The sequence below is a fragment of the Mus musculus genome, chromosome 9 (genome assembly GCF_000001635.26).
Source record: "Mus musculus strain C57BL/6J chromosome 9, GRCm38.p6 C57BL/6J".
Taxonomy (NCBI): Eukaryota; Metazoa; Chordata; class Mammalia; order Rodentia; family Muridae; genus Mus; species Mus musculus.
Window position 1 is genome coordinate 64481586 of NC_000075.6, and position 22018 is coordinate 64503603.

At 49.1% G+C, this 22018-nt stretch overlaps 1 protein-coding gene across 17 annotated transcripts in view; it reads left to right on the forward strand.

Moving 5' to 3' along the window:
• Positions 1-22018, forward strand: part of Megf11 (multiple EGF-like-domains 11) — a 328563-nt gene that overhangs the window by 95969 nt on the left and 210576 nt on the right. For 8 of the 17 annotated variants that reach the window (XM_030244210.1, NM_001134399.1, NM_172522.4 and 5 more), the window contains exon 2: positions 19938-20038. In XM_030244210.1, coding sequence (XP_030100070.1) covers positions 19944-20038 — 95 coding nt within the window. In that variant the 5' untranslated portion in view covers positions 19938-19943. Of the gene's footprint in view, positions 1-17701; positions 17769-19754; positions 19776-19937; positions 20039-22018 lie in introns of those variants that run through there. The other 9 variants (XR_003947835.1, XM_006510984.4, XM_006510988.4 and 6 more) reach the window with 4 other exon arrangements.

Below are 22018 nucleotides of genomic sequence, written 5' to 3' on the forward strand. Positions count from 1 at the left end.
CCACATGGCTCCTCTTGGCCCTCAGGGAGACACTTGCGTCCTTCCTGTTCCACACATAGACACACCAGGGGCTGGGTCACACTGGGGGACTTGTCCCAAAACTGCATTCACACCTAGAGGAATCAGATGTGTTTTGAAGCTCATTTTTGTCAACAAGCCCAGCCCTGGTCCCCCAGGGAGTCAAGGGGTACGGACAAGGCACTGCCTAATGTGAGACAAGTTTGCACACCTTTGGACTCGCCATGTAAAGGGGCTCTGAAGGCATGGCCCGTGAAAGCTGCTAACCTCTGACATCCGAGCTGCGGGCAGCACCTTGTTATATCAAGTCCAGGGTAGGATTTACTGCCACTTTGAAAGTGGCTTTGAAATGAGATGAAACTCAATATTGAATTTTCCCCCTCCTTTCCCTTTGGTATTTCAGGGCTGGTGAGATCTGTTTCCTCCTCGTTAGCATATTCTAATGAGTGCTTATTAAGGTGAATTTCACTGTAGTGCTCTGAAGGTTGGCTAGAAGGAGGAGCCAGAAGGAAGGCCCCATGTGGGGCTTCTGGCCTGACTCTGCAGGAGTCACACTCCTGTCCTCCTTCCTTTCTATGTGGAGCAGGAGAATGCATAGCAGTGGCCTTTCAGGACTCAGGGCCACAGAGTTTGGAGTCTGCCTCAGCCACGAATCAGGACAGGATAGCCAGTGTTTTGGCAGTAGGGCTTGACAAAGCTACTGGTCATCTCGGTGGGAGGGATGGTGTCTGGTCTGTGCTTGTCAGGGCTCCAGTGCCTGTCGTGCCGCAGAGGCTCCGTAGTAAGAGTTGAGTAGCCAGGTGCATGGAAGGAAGAATGGGCAGGTTGCCCTCAGGGAGGGGTTGTAAGACCTATGGGTAGTGGGGCACCTGCTGTGGGTAGTGGGGCACCTGCTGTGGATTCTTATGTTCCTGCTGTGGGTGCTGGTGAGGTGTCTACACCTTGTGGTGTCTACAATTGAAGCTTAGATAATATTGGTGCCGTGCTGGGGCATTTGTCCTAGCCCAAGGTGTATAGGGAGCTTCTATAGTCCCCGAGTCCGAGTCTGCTGTCGTTTAGAGGTGTTTTTGTTGTTGTTGTTGTTATCGTTGTTCTTGTTTTTTCAAGACAGGGTTTCTCTGTGTAGCCCTGGCTGTCCTGGAACTCACTCTGTAGACCAGGCTGGCCTCGGATTCAGAAATCTGCCTGCCTCTGCCTTCCAAATGTTGGGATTAAAGGTGTGCACCACCACTGCCCAGCTGTAGAGGTGTCTTAAGAGAGTCTACGATGGTTCATCTTCATTGTCTGCTCAATTGGATTTGGAATCACCATGAAACATAGCTTTGTATGTCTGTGAGGGTGTTTCTAGAAAAGTTGAACAAAGCAGGGAAGACCCATTCCCTGGGCTGGGGTCCAAGACTGAATATGGAGGCGAGCACAGCTGAGCATAGCCCTCCCCTCTCTCTGCTTCCTGATGGTAGAAGCACCGTGATCATCTACCTCACCTCCACCCCTACACCCGCCATGCTTTCTCCACCATGATGGACCATAACTCTGAATTGTGAGTCACACAAAGCATCTACTTTGAAGTCTTCGATCAGGAATTGTGCCACAGCAACAGGTGAAGTAACTAGTTAACATTTTGGGAGATCCAGGCTGGACTGTCCCTGCCTCTTCCTCACTTGGCACTGACAGGCTTCTAAGAAAACAGCAACCTCACAGACAGCTTGGTAGACTTGTCTCTGCCACTACCTGTCACGTCGGCAGGGCAGAAGAGCCCGTGACTTCACAGCAGGAACAAAGAGTTGGCAGGCAGGGAGAGCCCATAGGTACCTGTGCTTGGGGGTAAGAAGAGATAAGGACAGAGAAGGGGCTAGGTCATCCTGTTCATGGCTCTCCTTGGTGAGCCTAGGAGGTGGCTCTCAGTCCTTGCTGCTCCTTAGCTTGTGGAGCTATACAAGTTACCCATACCTACATGCTGTGCTGTTCATAGATATGCGGTTCTTGTTGATCTGGACCATGGTTGCTATGCTAATAGCTTAAGGTAGGCCTCTGTCTTCAGATGACACTAAAGTCAGACCAGGGTGAGTCCTGTACATATGCTGGGGAGGGGGCAGGGGCAGGTACTCCATCCTGTATAGAAGTATCTCTGTATCCCCACAGAGAGCCTATAGAAGAGCCCCCCCCACCCCCCATACACACACACACTTTTGCTTGCAGAGCTTCCTGGGGCCAGACAAGATACCGAAAGAAAGGCCGACGGGACTACTAATCACCTCTGTCCCTGAAACTTCTTACCTTATGAGTCTGCCTCAGGGTTCTTGCCTGTCACATGCAGGTTCTTCTGTGGTCAAGGAGCTATGGATGAGGTTGTGGTCATCTGTAGAGGAAGACAGAGATGGGTTGCAGACAGAGGACTGGAAACGGGTGTTTGAGGGCTGGCTGGACTGGCTGGGCAGAGCAGAATGGGATCTGCTCAGTTCTAGGAACACAAAGTTTGTTTCTAGGAGCTTGAAGACACATGGGCTCTTTTTCAGGAGTTGCTCACCTAGAGAAGGAGAGGAAATTCCTGCAGGAGAGATGTGGGGGGGAGATGGAGGCAGAGCTTGGCAACCACTGGGCAGCCCTTCTCTCTGCCCTTAAAGGAAGGCTCCCCTGGAGCAAGGCCTGTGAGTGGGCTGGAGAGGCAGTAGTCTGATGGGTGGGCAGATTCTGGTGGCAGACTCCAGTGTGCCCGTGAGGACCTCGTCATTCAGAGTCCTTGGGTTGTCCTGGCCTCACACAGCCCAAGGAGGGACTGCTTGAGAGCCCCCTTCCATTTCCCAGTTGTATGATGGAGGAGGTCTAGACCTGGACTGAGGGATCTGGAGATCTGGGTTCAAGATCAGCTCCATCTGTTATCAATGGCTTGATCTCTGGTTGGTCCCTTTTTCTCATCTTCACTTCTCCTATGCAAACACCAGGGACCAGCACTGGCTTGGTAATCAGACGGGGCGAGATAGCAGGTACAGTGTCAGGTCGATGGATGGACCGACCCTCTTTCCTCCTGTCTGTTCCCACTGCTGCCGTGCACCAAGAATTTTGGAGAGCTGGAAGGGCCATCAGACAGCTTCTTTAAAAACATTTTAAGATGTTTATTTATTGGGCGAGGGCTTATGGGATGAGATGTGTACCACACAGAAGTCAACTTGTAGGAGTGGATTCTCTTCTTTGACTCCGTGAGTCCTGGGGATTGAACTCAGGTCATCAGGCTTGGAGGCAAGCACCTTTACCTGCTGAGCCAGCTCGCCAGCCCACAATTAATTTCCTTTTATAAATGGGGAAACTGAGGCCCAGAGGAGCATTAGAAGTCTTCTGGTGGCCCTGTGGCTGGTGGAAATCTTCTATGCAGGCTTTACGCCTATGTGTCCTTTTGGATTGACCAGGCACTTGTGAAGGGATTATACCTTCTGCTGTTTAAGAAGCAGCCCAGAGGGGTGCAGTTACTCACACAGCTGACTGGACTTGGAGGGGGAGATTGGATTCTGGCTGCTCTGCCTCTGGCCTGATTCTTCTGATCCCTGGCTGGGTGCTCAGCTCTGGTCCTCCTTGGAGGCCATGAAACAACCTTGTCAGCAGATTCTGTCCCCGTACAGTTCCTCCCCCAGCAGCTGCACCAAGGTTGGCAGTCACACGAGCTAACTCCTCTTCTCGCATTGACACGCCACAACACATAAGCACACAACTCTACCATTTGGCTTTAGCGATTGCTCCACAGTGGGTGAAATTGGCTTGAAATAAATGTCTCCTCTGCCTTCCCCTGGGGCGATTTTATCCTCATCTCCACTTTGTGGAATGATCCGGAGGCTGCCAGGAGCCTGTGCTGTCTAGATACGTCCTTTCTGATGTAGAGATGTTACTACAGCCACGTCTGAGTGAGATGTTTCTGGAGAGCCACTGGAAGACACCTGCGGCATCCCACACCCCAGCATCTTGGGGGCACCATATAGAAGAGCTGAAAGTAAAGAAGGGGGCTAAGGAGATGGTTCAGATTGGTAAAGTGCAGCCACTAAGCAAATGTGCAGACCTGAATTCCATTCCCAGGACCTATGGTAAAATGTGCTGGTATATGCTTGTGTTTCTAGTGCTTTGGAGGTGAAGACAGGGAACCCCTGGGGTTCACTGGCCAGCCAGGATAGCTGAACTGTTAGGTCCAGGTCTCAGTGAAAGACCCTGCCTCAAAAACAAGAGAGATCACTTCTGAAGGATAATATCAAAGGCTGTCAGCTTTGACCATGGCACACATGCACAGACACATGCACACACATGAGCGCTAACATTAAGAAGGACTGGGGTCCAGAAAGCGGTGGGAACTGGCCTTTTTTTTTTTTTTTTTTTTTTTTTTTTTTAACAATAAGCCTCACATCCTCTGATAGCAGGGAAGAAGGCAAGGACCATGGGCTTCAATATTGAACTTTCCAATCACCTTTCCCGGTAAGATCTCTGGCTAATAACTGGCTTCTCTACTGCCAGCCCTAGGGTGGGAGTCAGGTACTAGCTCACCTTCCTTGGAAGCTTGCCTTAGGGCTACCCTTGTGTTTCCCTCCACAGTTCCGCAAAGCACCACTGATGTAGGGCTATGCTGTCACTGAAAGTCTTTAGGCCAGGAACGACACAGGGAAGATTCACACAGGACACTGGATTGAGCCATGCTGGGCCAGGGTGTTGAGTATCCTCATCTATTGAGGCTGTACGCTGAGGGTCACTTGCCTGGCTCCTCCACTCTCACAGCCTCCCTGCTTTAAAATCGGAGCCAAAGGGGCTTTGAAATCTCAGCCAGGTTCAGTGTGGATCCAATCCTTGTACCCTAAGGTGTCTACTGTAGCCAAAAATCACCACGAGAAAGCAGCTAGTAGTCAGTTGTAGCCATTGTGCTTCAAATGGGAGCCTGGCTGACAGGTTTCCTCCTGGCTAATGGGACAGGAAGCACAAAGGGACCCATGGTCTGACCCAAACCTATCTTCTGAGCTCTGAACTGGGATTTTTCTCCCAGTCATATAGTATCTACCCTTCTTAGTTCATATCTTATAGGTATGGAGGAAGGCTGAATCCACATAGACGACCCCATCCCTCTCCTCTCTCCCCACACCTCACCTTTTCTCTCACATACATGTGAACCAGCCCCTGAGTCCTAAATATGGAGACTCAAACTGACTCGAGCACACACGAAGCCCAGGGATCAATTCTCAGCATCACATAAACCAGGAGTGCAGGTGCATACCTGTGGTCCCAGAACATGGGCAGCGAATGTGCTGTTCAGGCAGGAGGATGGGAAGCCCAAGGTCATTGCCTGCTATATAATGACTCTGACATCAGCTTAGGCTATGTGGGAATGTCTCAAAACCCAACCAAACCAAAGATGGAGACCTGTCTGGGAGCAGAGTGACCAGCAACAGGATGGAAACCCTGAGCTCCTAACTCAACAACGTGACTCATCCACGTCTACCCAGAAGCCTCCATTTCATCACCTGCAAGGGAAGATTAGAACACCTTTCCCAGACTTAAAGGGAAGACTGAGTTGGGGCCATATGCTAGCCCAGGCAGTACCTGGTCTGCCGCAGGCTCTCAGGAGACATCCATTCCTTAGCACTGGTGTTTGGTAGATACACAGTGATTGGGGTATAGATGGAATGGTCTCTGGATCCATGGACAGCCAGGTTGGATCCAACAAGAGCGATTCACAGAGCTCAAAGTCTCAGAAAACCCAGTATCTACTTGAATTTTAACTTCCAACCTCAGCTTTCTAACTGGCTACCCAAACCTAATTCCTGCCAACAGGGTTTCTGCCTGCCTGCTCCCAACCCAGCCGCTGCCCCTGATGGGTTTTTTCCCTGTCCCCATCTCTTGGCACAGCTGAAGGGACCTGTGTAAGATCCTGTGCAAGCTCTGGCCTGCCTCCCATCCTTCCTACCCCATTGAGTCCCCACATGCATTGTGGCAGATTTAGAAATTCGTGGGCATACCTGGGAATTAGACCATTGGGAAGTGGAGTTAGTTTTGGCAAGAACTCCTACTTTTCTACCTGCTGCTGGTGACTCAGCATTTTGAGGCCAGGCCAGCGATGTCTGGGGAAGGAGCAGAAAGCGAAGTAGCAAAGCTGGTATTGGGCAGGGAGGGAGCTGTCCCCACATTAGCTTTGAGAATGGCTTGAATCTCTGACTCTTTCACAGAGCAGGGGGTTAAGTCCTTTTCTGTGGTCCTAGTACTAGCTACCAAAAAAAAGTCTTTCGTGTGTAACCCCTTCTTTCCCGTACGGGTAAAATCCGTCTGGATTTAGAACAGTTTGTATGATTTCAGGGTTACTCTTCACAAAGACCTTCGAGTGGCCATGAGCGGAGGAAGTGGATGGGCAGAAGTGAAGCTGAAGCAGAGCAAGTGGGTGGGGGGTGCCCTCTGGAAGGTGTCCTCTTCCCTTTCCTCCCCAACCCCTCCCTTTGGGACAGACTCTAGCCCAGGCAGGCTCCATTTCTCTATGCAGCCAAAGAGGGCCTTGAACCTCTGATCCTCTACTTTCCAGGCATGCATCAGAGCACCTGCTTTATACAGTACTGGGGCTCAAACCCAGGCTTCCCCACTCTACCAACCAGCTACACCCCAGCCCCTGGATGCTTCTTTTCAGAGAGAAGAGCAGTTCTGGATGGCTGTTGGGTGGAGGTGTTACCTGATGGGCCCTTGTGGACATGACCACCTCCCAGTTAGTGGAAGGTTCCAGTTAATTGAGGTGGGGCTGCATTTTCCTCTCCATCCTGGGGCTCAGGGTGACCTTAGTGCTGCTTGGCCTGACTACTGACCCAGGAACTCAGCTCTCCCGACCTCCTCCTCACAGACTGTCCTATCTTTTGGCGGGTGGGTTTAAACGCCTCCATTAGCATCATTCCGTGGCCCCTCGGCAGGAACTACCTGATGCGTTAGGCTTTTTAATTTCGCACACACCACACGTATATGCCCCTAGACAAAACACAATTGATTTATAATTCTCTTAATGGAAGCCCAGGCTTCAGTCGCTCCAGAAATAGATCGTTACCTCTGCCACCCTCTGTAATTTCTTTCCTCCTGGTTTTTTTTTTTTTTTTTCTTTTAACCCCACTGTGGTCTGGAGATATGACATTTCATTTCAGCTCTTTCTCATAACCCGCTAAACACCAGCTATTTCTTTTCAGACCTTTAATTTATAACACATTTAGTTGCTTTTTCTTCATTAATTAATGCTCTTCCTGGGTGCCTGTGACAGGGGCTTTGTATGATGCTCTCTTACAGTAAGCAGGTGCTTTTAGCCTTAATGAACAATTTCCTGGAAACTACCGAGGCAAACAACAAGGAATCAGGCCAGGAACACAATGAATCTGGGGCTTGTGTGCCATTCAGCAAATTAGACCTGGGTCAATCCAGTAGAGCTCTGGAAGGCGAGAGAGTAGTTTACTCCTCCAGGAAACCAGAGCTTCGGGTCACTGTTCAGTCACGGGTACCTCTGATGAGAGAGCCGCTTGCACACAAGGCCCAGCCCAGACATACCCAAGATAGCCTCTGGGCTAGCCTTGGAATCATCTCTAGCTTCGAGTCAGCGGTGCTACTGGAGTTCATCCCCAGTCCTTTCCGTCCTTTCTAGAAGACCCAGTGAACCCCAGGAGGCAGCTCTTCACTGGGCATGGAGTCTCAGCCAGGTCCTAGGAATGCCAGTGCTGAGGCCCTGCCCCCAGAGCCGTGAAGAGCAATGCCAGCCGGGCAGTACTGAGCATGTGCCGGGGACCTGGAGCCACCTGCTCTACTCCTGTTTCAGGCCCCACTTACTTCCACTTTTGAGTCCTCAACTTCTTGCGGTCTTGTGAGCCGTGGCTTTTTCTTTTCTTTTTTTAATGAATTTACTTTTAATGTTTTAATATAAAAAATTGATATATTAAACACACCTCTCTCCATGGTCTCCTCACTCTCTCTTTTCTTGCCCCTCCCCTCTGTTAGTTCCCTATTTTCCACCAGATGACTTTACTTGTGTATGTGTGTGCATATGTGAGTTTGTGCATGTGTGTGTGCATGTTTATGTTTGTATGTGCATGTGTGTACATGTGTATGTATGTGTATATGTATATTGTGTGTGCATGTGTGTATGTATGTGTGAATGCATATGTATGTGCATGTATGTGCATATGTGTATATATATGTGTGTGTGTGCATATATGTGCATGTGTGTATATATATGTTCATGTGTGTGTGTGTATGTATGTGTATATTTGCATGTGTGTGCACATATGTATGTGTGCATGTGTATATGTATGTGTGTATGTGTATTGTGTGCATGTGTGTATGTAGATGTGCATGTATATGCATGCATGTATGTGTTCATATATGTGTGCATGTGTGTATGTTCATGTGTGTGCATGTTCATGTATGAGTATATGTCCGTGTGTGTGTGTGTGTGTGTGTGTGTGTGTGTGAGTGTGTACCAGAAAGAAGGTTGTATTTCCTTAGTTGCCATCCATCATGTTATTTTGAGTCCAGGGCAGGAGACCATCTCTGCCTTCTCAGTGCTGGGATTAAAACTCTGAGCCATGCAGTGGTGGCACACACCTTTAATCTCAGCACTTGGAAGGCAGAGGCAGGTGGATCTTTGTGAATTCAAGGCCAGTCTGGTCTACAGAATGAATTCCAGGACAGCCAGGGCTACACAGAGAAACCCTGTTTCAAAAAACAAAACAAAACAAAACAAAACAAAACAAAACAAAACAAAACAAAACAAAATGTCTGTGCTACCACATCTTGCTTTTCTTAAACACGGCTCTGTGTATCAAACTCAGGACCTGTGCTTGCCAAGTCCCTTACCAGCCAAGTACTTTACCAATTAATTGAGTTATCTTCCCAGCCCTACTCTCCCTTTCTTTGTGTGGCACGGTGGGGGAGGTATCTGTGTAAAGGGTGCATGAAGGCCCGAGAAGGTATGTGCCTTCACTCTCCACATTATTTCCTTAAGAGGAAGGCCCCTCACTGAGCCTTGAGTTAGGTTGGTGGCCAACAAGCTCCTGTCCCTATGCCCCCACTCCCCATGGCAATGGGTCACAAGTACACAGAACCTTCCATGCCTGGCACTTTATGTGGGCTCTGGGGAGTTGAACTCGGGTCCTCATGCTTAGATAGCAAACTTTCTTACTTGCTAAGCCATCTCCCCATTCCTTCACTTTTTCTCTCCTGTCATACATGTATGTATGGCTTTATATATCTATTTAAAATCTTTCCTCAGGAGATGATTGATGCATGAGACCTCATGAAATTGAAGCTTCCATACTACAAAGGAAGCGGCGAGTCTGTGAAGAGACAGCCTGTAGGATGGAAGGAAATCATTACAGGTTCTATGTCTGACAGCAGTTTAATATCTAGAATTTACCAAGAACTCAAGAAATAGAAAACAGGGCCAGTGACGTGGCTAGGTGGCTCCAGGGTAAAAATGTCTGCTGCTGTGTACGCATCAGGAACTGAGGTCAGTCTCTGGAATCCACAGTGCAAGGAGAGAACCCAGAGTTGCCCTCTGATCCTACATGCATGCTGTGGCACACATGTGCCCATTGTGACTCTTTCTCTCTGTCTTTCTCCATCCTGTGCACACACTAACATTAATAAATAAAATGAAAATTTAAATAAATTAAACAAGAAGTCAAACAACCAATCAATAAAATAACTAAGAAAGTGAGCCGGATTTTCTACCCTCTCCACTTTAAAGATGAAGAAGCTGGGGCTCCTAATGTTGGGAGCCCCACCCAAGGCCACCCAGCCAGTGAGATGCAGAACAGGAATTGGGGGCCCAGGAGCCCCTTGAAATTCTGGGCCTCGTGGATCTGGCTGTTGCCTTGGTGATGAAGTGCCTAGCAGGACTGACCTGGACTCTGAGCTAGAATTTATCAGCACTGGGAACAAAGGGCTGTAATATATTTCTTTTAAAATCCAAATACCTGATTCATGGGTTATCCTGAATAGAGTTGACAAAAATCTACATTAAACATCCATTTTTCCATTCATCTGATCATTTCAGGTCTTTGAAATAATATAATGTTCTTAATCACAGCCCAGATATGCTCACCAAGAAGACTCACTGACATCCAATGGAGGTGGTAGGTTCCCCTCAGCCAAATGGGGGTGGCAGCCCCTCAGGTCTGCTGTGTGGGTCAGCTCCTTCAGTCAGTTCCCGCGCGCTTGGCGCTCTGCAGGAATACGATGGTGATGTTTGTGCTGTTGTGTAATCTGAGTCTCTCACAGCACAATACATCAGGGTCATCTTCCAGCCATGTCAGTCAGTTGACGGTGAATTATTTTACATATCTTTGTCATCCCAGTGCCTGTGATGATAATGCCAAATGTAGAACTCCATCATAACAAAACTGCCTAGAAAACACAAGCCTTGCCCTCTTGCTTTCTCCTGCATGTGATGACTCCGTAAAGCACAGTAGACAGCTTCTAGGCCTTTCTGCTTCTGTCTATAGATGCATACATTCTCTTCTCTTCTCTTCTCTTCTCTTCTCTTCTCTTCTCTTCTCTTCTCTTCTCTTCTCTTCTCTTCTCTTCTCTTCTCTTTTTGTTTCTTTTTGTTTTAGAGTACTGTCTTTCTCAGGTTGATCTCAGACCCCTGGGTTTATGTGACCCTCCTGCCTCAGTCCCCCACAGTCACACCAGGTGCTAGAACCACAGGTGTGAACCACCATACACATTTTCTGTTGATGTGTTTTAACATTTGTATTGTGTTAGTAGACTTGCTAGAGATGGCTTACTGAGCCCCCATGTGGGTGAACATTTATGTTGCTTCAGGGTCACATCTCTCTATGACTGGCACTTTGGACTTGCCTTTGGCCTTAGTCAGTGGGGACACTAGGCAATTGGACATTGATCACAGCAAAGGTCTCTGGTTTCCCTCTCTACTTGCCCCAGGCTTCCTTTAGGGAAAGGCTGTGGTGCTTTGAATCTGCCCCTGCCTCTCACAGCACTCTTATGTATCTGCAGCAGGTGTTTGGGGTTCAGGAGCTGGATTCAGCCTGAGTCACCTCAGTGTCACTGTGGCTGAAGGCTGAATGGACAAATGAATGTTGGGGCCCACCTGGATAGCTGTAGTTAGAACTAACCCCACATTTCCTCAGCTGAGCCCAGGTTCCTTAGCAAGAGATTTTTTTTCCTATCCTCAGTTTTTCTCCTCCTGGCTTCTTAGAAACTCTAGAAGCCAAATTACAGGGCTGCAAGGGTCTCCGAGGTGGAGGCTGTGTGTCGGGAGCAAATGAATATTTCATTGAACATCTTCTCCGGATTGAACACTCCACCTGCTCGCACTGTGTAGCTTTCAGAGCCTGTGATGTTAGTGACACGGTCCATGAAAAACATGAGGCCTGGCCTAGCATGTAGTTCAGTTGTTGGAGTGCTTGCTTCGCATAACGCAAAGCGTTGGATGCTATCCCCAGCACCACAGAACCCAGGTGTGGTGGCTCCCACCCATGATCTCAGAGGTGGAGGCAGGAGGATTGGAAACTGAAGGTTATTCTCAGCTACATGGAGAGTTTGAGGTCAGCCTGGCACCCATTCCAGAAAATAAATAAATAAATAAATAAATAAATAAATAAATGGGAGGGGGAGTGCAGGCAGTGGTTTTCGCTGGGCTACGTTATCCTCTGCCTGTGTTAGGATTTGAACCCATCCCTGTTGACTCTTAGTCCTTTACTTAAACTCTAGCCACTTTAGCCACCTGTCCCTGAGGAAATCACCTCCATTTCTGGGACATAAGGTTTTAGGCAGCAGATGATGCTGGGTTTCCTTGGGCCAGTCCTGACACCCTATGGCTTGCTATCCAGAGAATATAGATATCTTGGAGACACCTGAATTTCCATTGATGAACAAATCTCCAGGACTCAGGGCCCAGTCCTTTCTGCCTTCCCCGGCACTTGTAATTGATCACATCTTGTGATCTGAGTTTTTTTTCCCAAGTGGGCAGGAAAGAGATCCCATCCCCCAAGGATGGCCACAGCCCCTGGATGTCTGCATTATAGCTGGGAGGTTTTAAGGATGGAACCAGGACTCGATGCCTGGGCATGAAGGACTCCCTACAGTTCTTAGAACCCTGCGGCTTCGAGAATAGCAGACAGAGTAGGCAGGCATGTGGGCATTGAGGTGGGGAGCAGCCGGGCTGGCTGAGCGGGCCCTGATTTGCACAGAAATGGAAAGATGGAGATAATTGCTTTGTGAGAAATAGGATGGTCTAAGAACACAGATAAGTTTTCTGCCTTCATCTTCGCAGGGCTGGAGGCCATACATGTGAGGCTGCCTGCCCAGGAGTGGGGAGCACGGGGCTTGGGGTGGGCGGGCAAAACCCGTATTAGCTGGAATGGAGTAGGAGGCCAGCACTTCATTAGTTTAGAGATGTCTCCCGAGCAGCATGGCTGTGCTATGATCTCTTTCCAGCCTGGCTGGTGTCAGGGCTACTTGCTTTCTGCAGGGCAGGGGATGAAGGGGACAGGGCAGGCTTTGGATCCAGATGGATGGTCATTGGCAGCTTCTCTTGTGACATTCATGAGATTTGCAGTGTGAGGCTTCCTAGGTAAGGGGAAAGCAGGATTTATCAGGATAGCGGAACCTCATTCAAGACAAAGACATTTAACATGTCTGGGGAGAGGACTGTAAGGCCCTTTCTGATTTATCCTGAGGGACTGGGACCTCCACATTGGCACTGGGACTCTGCACTCCTGCAGTCAAGGGAACACTCTTTTGGAGGTTAAGAGATGTGGATTTAGTTAGTTAGCTAGCTAGCTAGTTAGTTTTGTATAGGGAGATTAGAAAGTGGTCAATATAAACCCTGTCCCTGGTGGGATAACTAGGGAGCAGGAGGCTTCAAGCCAAAGACAGAGACTCTTAGTGGTGGGCTGAGGAGGCTAACTGTGGTCCCTCCCTTCATCACGCTCATCAGACCCCAGCAAAGCTAGTAAACAGAGATGGGTCCGGGGATAGTGGACCAGCAAGGGGGGGGGGCAAGGAAGGGAATATGGTGGCTAGACTGGACAGTAACCTTGGTGTTGGCCTCCTGTGTGCAAACTTGGCTTTTCTGTTTTATTCAGAAAAATAACAGAAGTGTGTGTATGTCCTATAAATAGAAGATAGAGGTCTCTCTGCACCCACATGCTGAGAGAGATGTGAGGTGTGTGCACAATTAATCCCAGCTTCTGCTGTTCTTGGTCCTGAAAGTGCCTTTTCATGAGCCGCTCAGGATATTATTCGTCCTCATTTGCAGTGTGAGCTATTGAGCAGCCTTCAATGCCTGCCTTGTGTTGCATCCTTGGGCAGATGAGTGCTGGTGCTGATGGGGAGGCCCAGACCGAGGGCTCTGAGTCACACTCAGGATGTCACGGGTGCCCACTATGACGGATGCCAACAGCCTGGTGCCCCTGCGATGCAGTTCACTTGGCTCCATGTGCCGTGTGATCCCCTCCTCAAGGGATGAGTGGTGGTTTCTGTCAGGTGAGGCAGGTGAATTGCTTTTAAGGCTTGGGGTGAGTGGGGGCAGAGGCCAGCTGTAGAATCAGTTAGGAGGTTGACAGAGATGACAGAGTCCCTCTCAGTGCAGGTAGTGCTCTGTGTACCGGGAGCAGACGTGAAGGCAACAGATAGAAACACTGTCCCTGGGTGTTCTCCAGGTTTGTGGCAAGGGCAAGGGTATGTGGAAAGGTAAAAAAAAAGTGGTTTTTAAGGCCAGAGAAAATGGAGAGGCTGTGTCTGGGTGTTAGTTACAGAAGAGTAGCTTTGGACCAATGACATCTGTGGGGACCCCAAATATATGGGTCTGTATTTCCTATTTAAGGCCCATGACAGGCATCATTAGTCCTCACGAGTCACCTTCTTGTTAACATTAAGTGTCAGCTTGATGAAGTCTAGCACTATTTAAAAAGGGACTCTGAATAGAGTAATTGCATCTATCAGGTTGCTAATGGATATGGGACTCAGTCCACTGCGGGTGGCACCATTCCCTAAGTAGGTAGCCCTGGGCTGTATATGGAAGCTAGCTGGGCATGAGCTTCAGTAAGCCAGCAAGCAGCATTTCTTCAGGAATATATCCCCTCTTGTTCCTGTCATGACTTCTCTCAATGATAGGTTGTACCCTGGAAATGTAAGCAAAATTATTCTTTCTCTCCAAGGTACTTTTGGTTAGAGTGTTTTATTATAGTTAAAGATAGCAAACTAGGACATATGCTTCTCCCAGTTTCTCTGCATGGATTCCAAGTAGTCATTATACCCCATCCTCTTTGTTGTGGTAGAAGAACCTTTCCAAGGTCCACAAAACAGTGCTGGTGAGGTAGTTAAGTTGGTAGGGTCTCTAAGTGTACCAGAGACCATGGGTTCAATCGCGGTTACTGCCTAAACTAAGGTGATAGCACACAGTCCTATAGTCCCAGTCACGGTGGAAGCAGAAGTAGGAGGATCAGGAGTTTGAGGTCCATAAAACTGCACCTGACTGCTGGTTCCCTGATGCCAGTGCAAACTGGTTGAGAAGGAAGAACTCACTGGAAGGGGCACAGAGAGGAGGAGGTTCTGGGCCCATGGCTCTGGCTTCAGTGTATAAGATTTTAGCACCTTCAGGATAAGGCAGGTAGGGAGTGAAGCGGGAATTGGAGTTTTGCACAAGAATCACTTTATAACAACAGGTCCGAGGGCCATCTGTTTGTCTATCTGCCTTTGGTCCCAGTTTATGCACATTGGGTAAGAGAGCCCCTGGTGCCTGGCCAGGTGTGGGTATCATCAAGACGACAGGCTGGACACCACAAGTGCTGGCCTGAGTCAAGCTAACATCAAGTCAACATTGCCAAAGTTGGCTTAGTCTACATGGCCAACCCAGGCTAGATCGGGACTCCTAGGTAGGAAGGTCAATGTCTTGTTCTTGTTCTCTGTGTGTTTCTGTCTCTCTGTCTGTTTCTGTTTCTGTCTCTCTGTCTGTTTCTGTTTCTGTCTCTCTGTGTCTGTCTGTCTCTGTCTCTCTCTGTCTCTGTGTCTGTCTCTGTCCCTGTTTTTCTCTCTGTATCTTTCCTTCTCTCTGTCTCTCTGTCTCTGTCTGTGTCTGTCTCTCTGTCTCTGTCTGTCTGCCTCTGTCTCTCTTTCTCTGAGAGCTTCTAATATGTCAGGCTGACTTTGAACTCACCGTGTAGTTGATGACCTTGAACTTCTGATACTCTGTCTTTGCTTTCTGAATGCTGGGATTAGCACCACCATGCTCAATCTATGCAGTGCTGGGCACTAATCCTAGTGCTCCATACATGTTAAGCAGGCACTCTGCAGACTGTACCACATCCCCAGCCCAAGGTCATTGTTTCCTAAGATATCTGGTGGCAGCCTAGAGGAGTCAGAATAAATCAATACAAATGTGAAGGATGCACACTGGTGTGAACTAGGCCTCCTGGCAAACTTGACCTTGAATGAAAGAAACAAAGTATTTCACACTGGGCTCATGAGCAACTCTGCTCACCTGGCTGGCCAAGCTAGAAAGGTCTATCCTTAGGTCCTGTCAGAGCCTGAACTTTGTACTGATGCACCATGTACCAGGGCTAGTGAAGGTAAAGACAGAGCAGGCAGCAGAGACCAGACATTCCTCAGAGCCTTTGCAGGAAACGCTTCTGTAATGTTCTCAAAGGACTCTAATTTCCCACATAAGTTGTAAAACACCTCTTAATGTTTCCATTTGGCCACTGCAGGAGCTTCTCCCATCTGCTTCCTCCAGTGCTACCTGCCCACCTGGCCTCCACACCCCAGTGCAACCTTCCACAGCTGACCTCCACACCCCAGTGCCACCTGCCACACCTGGCCTCCACACCCCAGTACCACCTGCCACACCTGGCCTCCACACCCCAGTGCCACCTGCCACACCTGGCCTCCACACCCCAGTGCCACCTGCCACACCTGGCCTCCACACCCCAGTGCCACCTGCCACACCTGGCCTCCACACCCCAGTGCCACCTGCCACACCTGGCCTCCACACCCCAGTGCGAATCTACCTCCACTTTTGCATCTCTATCCATCCCTAGTCTGGTTTACTCCACCAGGGCTTTCCCAGCCCCCCACTTGCTGCTGTCAGTGGGTCTCAGTTATCCTGAGAGCTGTTTTGGGTTTTTCAGGCATAGGTAGGTGCTAGAAGGACTTCCTTTTACTCTAGCCATGGTGGGGGCGTGGACTGATTAGACCCCACTAGCAGGTGTGAGTCACCTCCCAGTCAACTCTCTGCCCCTCCATTCATCAGCTACAATGCCGCCTACCCTCTGAGGCAGGAAAAAGCCCCCTAACTCTGGAGCCTGGCTCCCCTCTCTGCTTCTTAGCATGCAGGGAGAGGGAGGAGACAGAGGGAAGAAGCCAGCTGACTTATTTACATGTCTCTCCCTCTGAAATGATCCTGGGGCGCTTTCTTATTTAATTATTAATGCCCTGGTGGTGCCTGATACGTTAACCTCTGTCACTCCAAATGGAGTCACCTAATAACCATGGTGGCAGGATTGATTTTCCCTTGGTCATCTCATAAGCATATGTCTTTGGTCTTTGTGCTCCCTGAGAGCCCCCAGGAAGTCCCACTAAAGTGATTGGGGAGGAGATGCCCTCACATGCTGACAGCTTCTTTCTGGTTGCTTTTCTGTCTTCTTAATTGAAGTGTCAGAGACTGGGTGATGCAGTTGTTTGGGAGTCAGTCCATGAAGCAGAGGTGTAGGGTCCCCACCATTGGTTGCTTCCAACATGTTGGAAAGATAAAGGAAGCGTGCTAGTAAGATGGCAGAGTAGGCAGGGTGACCACACTGGAGCATGGGGCCTTAGCTGTCACTGGCCGGGGCTCAAAGGGGATGTTTTCAGTGGTGCTGACCTTTGTCAGGCTCTGCTGGGTAGTAGTAGAAGCTATCTGACTGGGCAGAGTTGAAGACAAAGGACAGACTGAAGAGAGAGATGGAGCAGGGGTGAAGACGCCTAGCCTGATTAAAAAAAAAAAAGGTGTATGTATGTGTGTTCACATGTATGTGTGTATGTGTGTGATGTGTGTGTATGTTCACAAGTGTGTGTGTGTGTGTGTGTGTGTATGCGCGCGCGCGCGTGCGTGTGTGCACACGTGCATGCGGGTTCCTATACCCCTTTGTGTACAGAGGCCAGAAGAGGACACCAGGCATCCCTCTGCATCATTCTCCACCTTATTCTCTTGGTTCAGAGTCTCTCACTGAACCCAGAGCTAAACTGGCAGCCAGCGATCCTCAGCCCGTCTCCATCCCCCACAGAGGTTCGTGGTGTGCGCACAGTCATACCCAGTGCTTTGATACAAACTTAGGTCCTCGTGCTTCTGCAGCAAGAGCTCTTAGTCACTAAGCTGTATCCGAATCTTCTTGATTGATTGACTGACCTCCTGGTTGGTTGATTTCGATGCTGGAAGGGAGCTCAGGGCCTAGTACACACTATGCAACTGCTGTAGTACTGAGCCCCATCCACAGCCTAGGATACGATTCAGACTTGGCCAGGCTCCAGGAAAGACTGAATGGCAGAGGTTCTGAGAGGCTTTGCCAATTCCCCTGTAATGTTGGACGTCCTTCTCTCCCTCCCCCACTAGAACTGGGCATGGTCCCCGGTAAAGACTTGGTATCTTAGGCCTCAAACTGTCAGTCTAAACATCATTTCCTCCACTCCACCCATCTCTTCTAGAGTGCTCATTCAGACAACTGTCACCCTCTCTGCCATGGTCAGTCTCCAGTGATTCCTGCCAATAAGAGGTAAACGGTGCCATTCAGACCTGACTCAACAAGAAAGCTTTAGTTAAGACTTTTGTTGTTGTTGCTACTGCTGCTGTCGTTCTCGCAAGACAGGGTTTCTCTGTGTCATCCTGGCTGTCCTGTAACATTCTCTGAGATCTACCTGATTCTGCCTCCAAAGTCCTAGTTAAAAGGCATGTGCTACCATACCTGGCTTAGTGAAGACTTCTAAAGAGCTTGCCCATGATGGCTCTGATCCAAGTCGCCATCCCTCTTGTTATCATGGGTCCTTTGATAGATTCAAAGCCTACTAAATTTAAAAGTGCCATCTTAGGGCTACACAGGAAACAGGGACAAGACACGTTCTGCATTCAAGTCTTATTTGCCTTCCTGAGTTCTGTGTGTATCATTCCTTCCTTCCAGGGATACTCAATCGTCCCAGACCCCCACAGAAAAGATGTTCATGCCTTTTCTGGCTTTCCAACTCTTTCTGTCACTGGGTGCCCTTTTGAGTCTACTTGAATATCCTAGTGGAGGATGAAGTGGTTATGTGGATGCTGACAATGGCTGCTGCCTTCAAGCTGTGCTGTGTGGACTCCAGGTTGCGTGTGGCAGTTGCTGAGTCTCTGCTGCTAAACTTGGGAGGAGAGAAGGTGGGACCAGGAGAGTAGCTGCACCTCTTGGGCTTTGCCAGTTTAGAGAGAAGCAATGGAGCCACCCTTCCTCCCCCCCCCCGCCCCCCCCCAGGGATCTGTAAATGTCCTTGATCTCCAGCTAAATCTGCACTTAGCTGGGTGATTTCCAGAATGAATGTAGAAAGTACAGCCTCATTAGTCATTAATTTAGACCCCATGGTTACACAGGATTTGTGATGATTGGCTTGTTGCTGAAGGAGCTGCTTAAAAAAAGAATTTAACAAGGAAGTGAGGGAGGTGGGGGTCAAGCAGTTAAGCTTCCAGGAGAAAGGGGCCGCATGGAGGACTGGATCTCGGGATGTGTGCAGATATGTGCCTTTCCCGTTTGTCCTCCCAGGAGGGGAAATGGCCCTCATCTAAAATCTTAGGGCCTGTGGGCTAGATAACCAACCATTTCAAATCTGGGGAATGATTTCCAATGTCAAAATGTTTTCCTCAGCCCTGCTTAATGGAAAGTGTATTTCTTTTAGTGTCAGAAGTTGAAAAGAAAAGCTATTCTGGATTCATTAAAACCTTTAAATAAATCCCAATAGAACCTCTTCCATGAGTCATGGCATTGGGTCAGCTCACAAAGGACACTGGGACTCATGAGGTCCAGCTCCACAGGAAGTGTCCTCGCTGCTCTGTGTGTGTCCCCCGTGGTGGGGACATTTAGACTAGAAGCTGTTCTCTAAGGCTGTAGTGTAGGGTTATAAGGTCTTGGGGAGTAAGGTCAGTCAGTGACCACTAGCCACCCTCACATGGCTCACTCTCTAGCCTCCTTAAGAAGCTGTGTGTTGTGTCTCTCATTTAGAGATCAAGGTAGTTGGCACTGTGTATCTGTACTAAAAACGTGACATACAATGGTATTTCAGGAGCCTTGATAACCTGGGCATGCTGCTTCCTTAAAGCCCCGTTATCTGACTATCTCGGCTGGTCATCTCAGAGTGGGAATGGTATTTGGTGACCCCAGGGCACTGATATCCTGTAGGAGGAAAGAAGCAGGGGCCCAGAGTTCCAGAGTGTTTCAGAAAGCTGCCTGGGCTCAGTTCCCTGTGGGCTACACTGTCTGCTTCTCTTCCTCGGCATAGGAGGAGTAGGAGGCGATGGGATGACCCAGCCTTGCCAAAGATGAGGAGGAAGGAGATCTGGCCACTACAATGGCCAGATCTGGGTTTCTGTATCAAGGATAGATTTTTTGAGGATGGGGGGTGGGTGGGTGGAGGGATGCTCTGAATTCTGTGAAACTTTAGCCAATGCATTGCATTGCATGTGGGCCTCTTCCTGGAGCGATCTCAGATCCATGACTCAGACTCTTCAGTTACTCAGAGCTGTTGCCATGTTAGTCAACTCTGTAAGTGTGAAGTATCCAGTCTTGACTGCTGTGTGGCAGTTGTGGGAAACCTGCTCTGTTTAGTGCCCGTTCCCTCACTTTGAGGGAGGACCAAGTCTTAGCACCAAACAGATGCCGCAACCGAAGTCTGAGTAAGCCTGTCTTCTCTGTTCTCCCACACAGGCCCCGATGGCGCCGTCTGCGGTGGGCCTCCTTGTCTTCCTTCTGCAAGCTGCTCTTGCTCTGAACCCTGAAGACCCCAATGTGTGTAGCCACTGGGAGAGGTAAGGTGGGCAGCTCAGAGCTGCCACTCTCTGGAGGGCTCATTTTGTATGAGGCACTCTAGAGAACTACCAGAATCAGGAGAGGAAGCAGCTGGCTGTGAAGGTCCTGATGACCAATCAGTAAGGGGAGGCAGGACAGGGTAGCTCCAACTAGGACAAGGTAAAACAGTGTGGATTCCTGAGAGCCAGGACCACAGGGACATGTTGACTGTGGGTGACAGTCTCCTGTTGGACTGTCTTTCCCCTTCCTTCTTTACATCCCCACCCTGTACTAGAGACTTTTCTCATTGCTATGACAAGATATCTAAGAAATACAACTTAAGAAAGGAAGGGTTATTTCTACCCATAGCACCAGGATACAGTGCATCAGAGCAAGGAAAGGACAATTGCAGGAGTATGAGGTAGCTGGTAACATGTGGGAAGCAGAGAGAGAGAGAGATGACCATGTTCATCTCCCTTTCTTCTTCCTGTTCTGTCCAAGACCAGCCTGTGGAATGAAGTTTCTCACCCTTAGGCAGAGCTTCTAACCTCTGTTAACCCAGTCTAGAGATCCCCGCCCCTCCCCCAGGGTTTGCCTTCTAGGTGACTCTAGATCTGGTCAAGTTGGCAGTCAATTTCAATTATTGCATACCCATTTACAGATGAGGGAGTAGAGGCCCGGGGAGCTCTATCCTTGTCTACAGCCAGAGTGGCAGCCAGGGTGAGGAGGCATGCTTTGTGGTCCTAGATGTCTTGATTTTGGACTCTTGGGATGTCTGTCACAGTCTCCAAGGACTGACAGCAATGCAAGAGTAGATAGGTGGCTTGCTACAGGGAGGATGGGAAGGCCTCATCTGTTTTTGCTCTGATCAGGGCTAGCTCTGACAGGGTAGCTGGAGCACAGCAGAGAGCCTGCCTCAAACTGACTGCGGCAGCAAGTCCTAGAGTCTAGGCTAGGTCTCTGCAGATGGTCTGACTTTGAAGTACAAGGTTAAAGTATTGATTTTGGTGAGCAGAAAGACAATGACCAGAGACCCAATCAGGAAAAACCGAATTAAAGCCTGGAATTGATTGGCCATGCTGACCAGGATGGCTCTGCCACTTAGACACTAATAAATCAAATGAATAAAATTAAGATGAAGACCCAGTGGGGCAAGTGGATGGCGGAGGAGGAAAAGTAAGATGGGCCCTGGAGGATGGATGGCCAGCCCCTAGGCAGACAGAAGCATCTCACTGAGGCAGTGCACAGGGGTAGCAGAGACACTCATGGACCAAGAAGAATGGTTGGATGCAAAGGGACAGTGCTTACTCCAGTGTGTTGTCTGGTGACTGGATATCCCGTGTGAAGTTGTAATGACATCAAGGCTAAAGCAAAGAGTATTTCCTGGGAAAGAGTACTGGGAAAGGATGTAAAAGATCTGTGAAGACTTCAGGGCATCCCCTGGGCTTTCTGTTTGCTACCTGTACTTCTTGGGGAGTCTCTGAACTCTGAGCCCAGGGCCAGCTCCATCTGGATAGCAAGGAAAATAAACATCCTCACAGGCTTTGGGAGGATCGGGGCACACATTTCACAAATGTGCTTTGTAATCACCGTCTTCATATTGGCAATTCCAGCTCGGGGGTTATTATCAACTCAGTTGCACACTAAACTCACTAGGGGTGTGTGAATGCAGGCTTTGCAGCCCAGCCCAGAGACTCAGAATCAGTCTTATATCTTTTATGTTTTCCCTTTTCCTCCTGGTTGGTGAATCTCAGCTTCTGTTTCCCAGTGTTTAGAGAGCCTCAGTGATAGTTAGAACTCCTCATTAGTCTCTGGTTTGGGGCCTCCTTCTTCAGATAAGCCTGTCCATCATCCACCCAGGTAAGACTGATGTGGTAGCCAGGTTCTAGGGTTCCCGCTGCGTCTCTGGCCATCTGTGTCTTCTTCCAAGGCTCCAGTCTGGATTACTCTCTGTTACAGAGAGCCATTCCTTATGAAAGAACCTGCAATGAATCTATCTA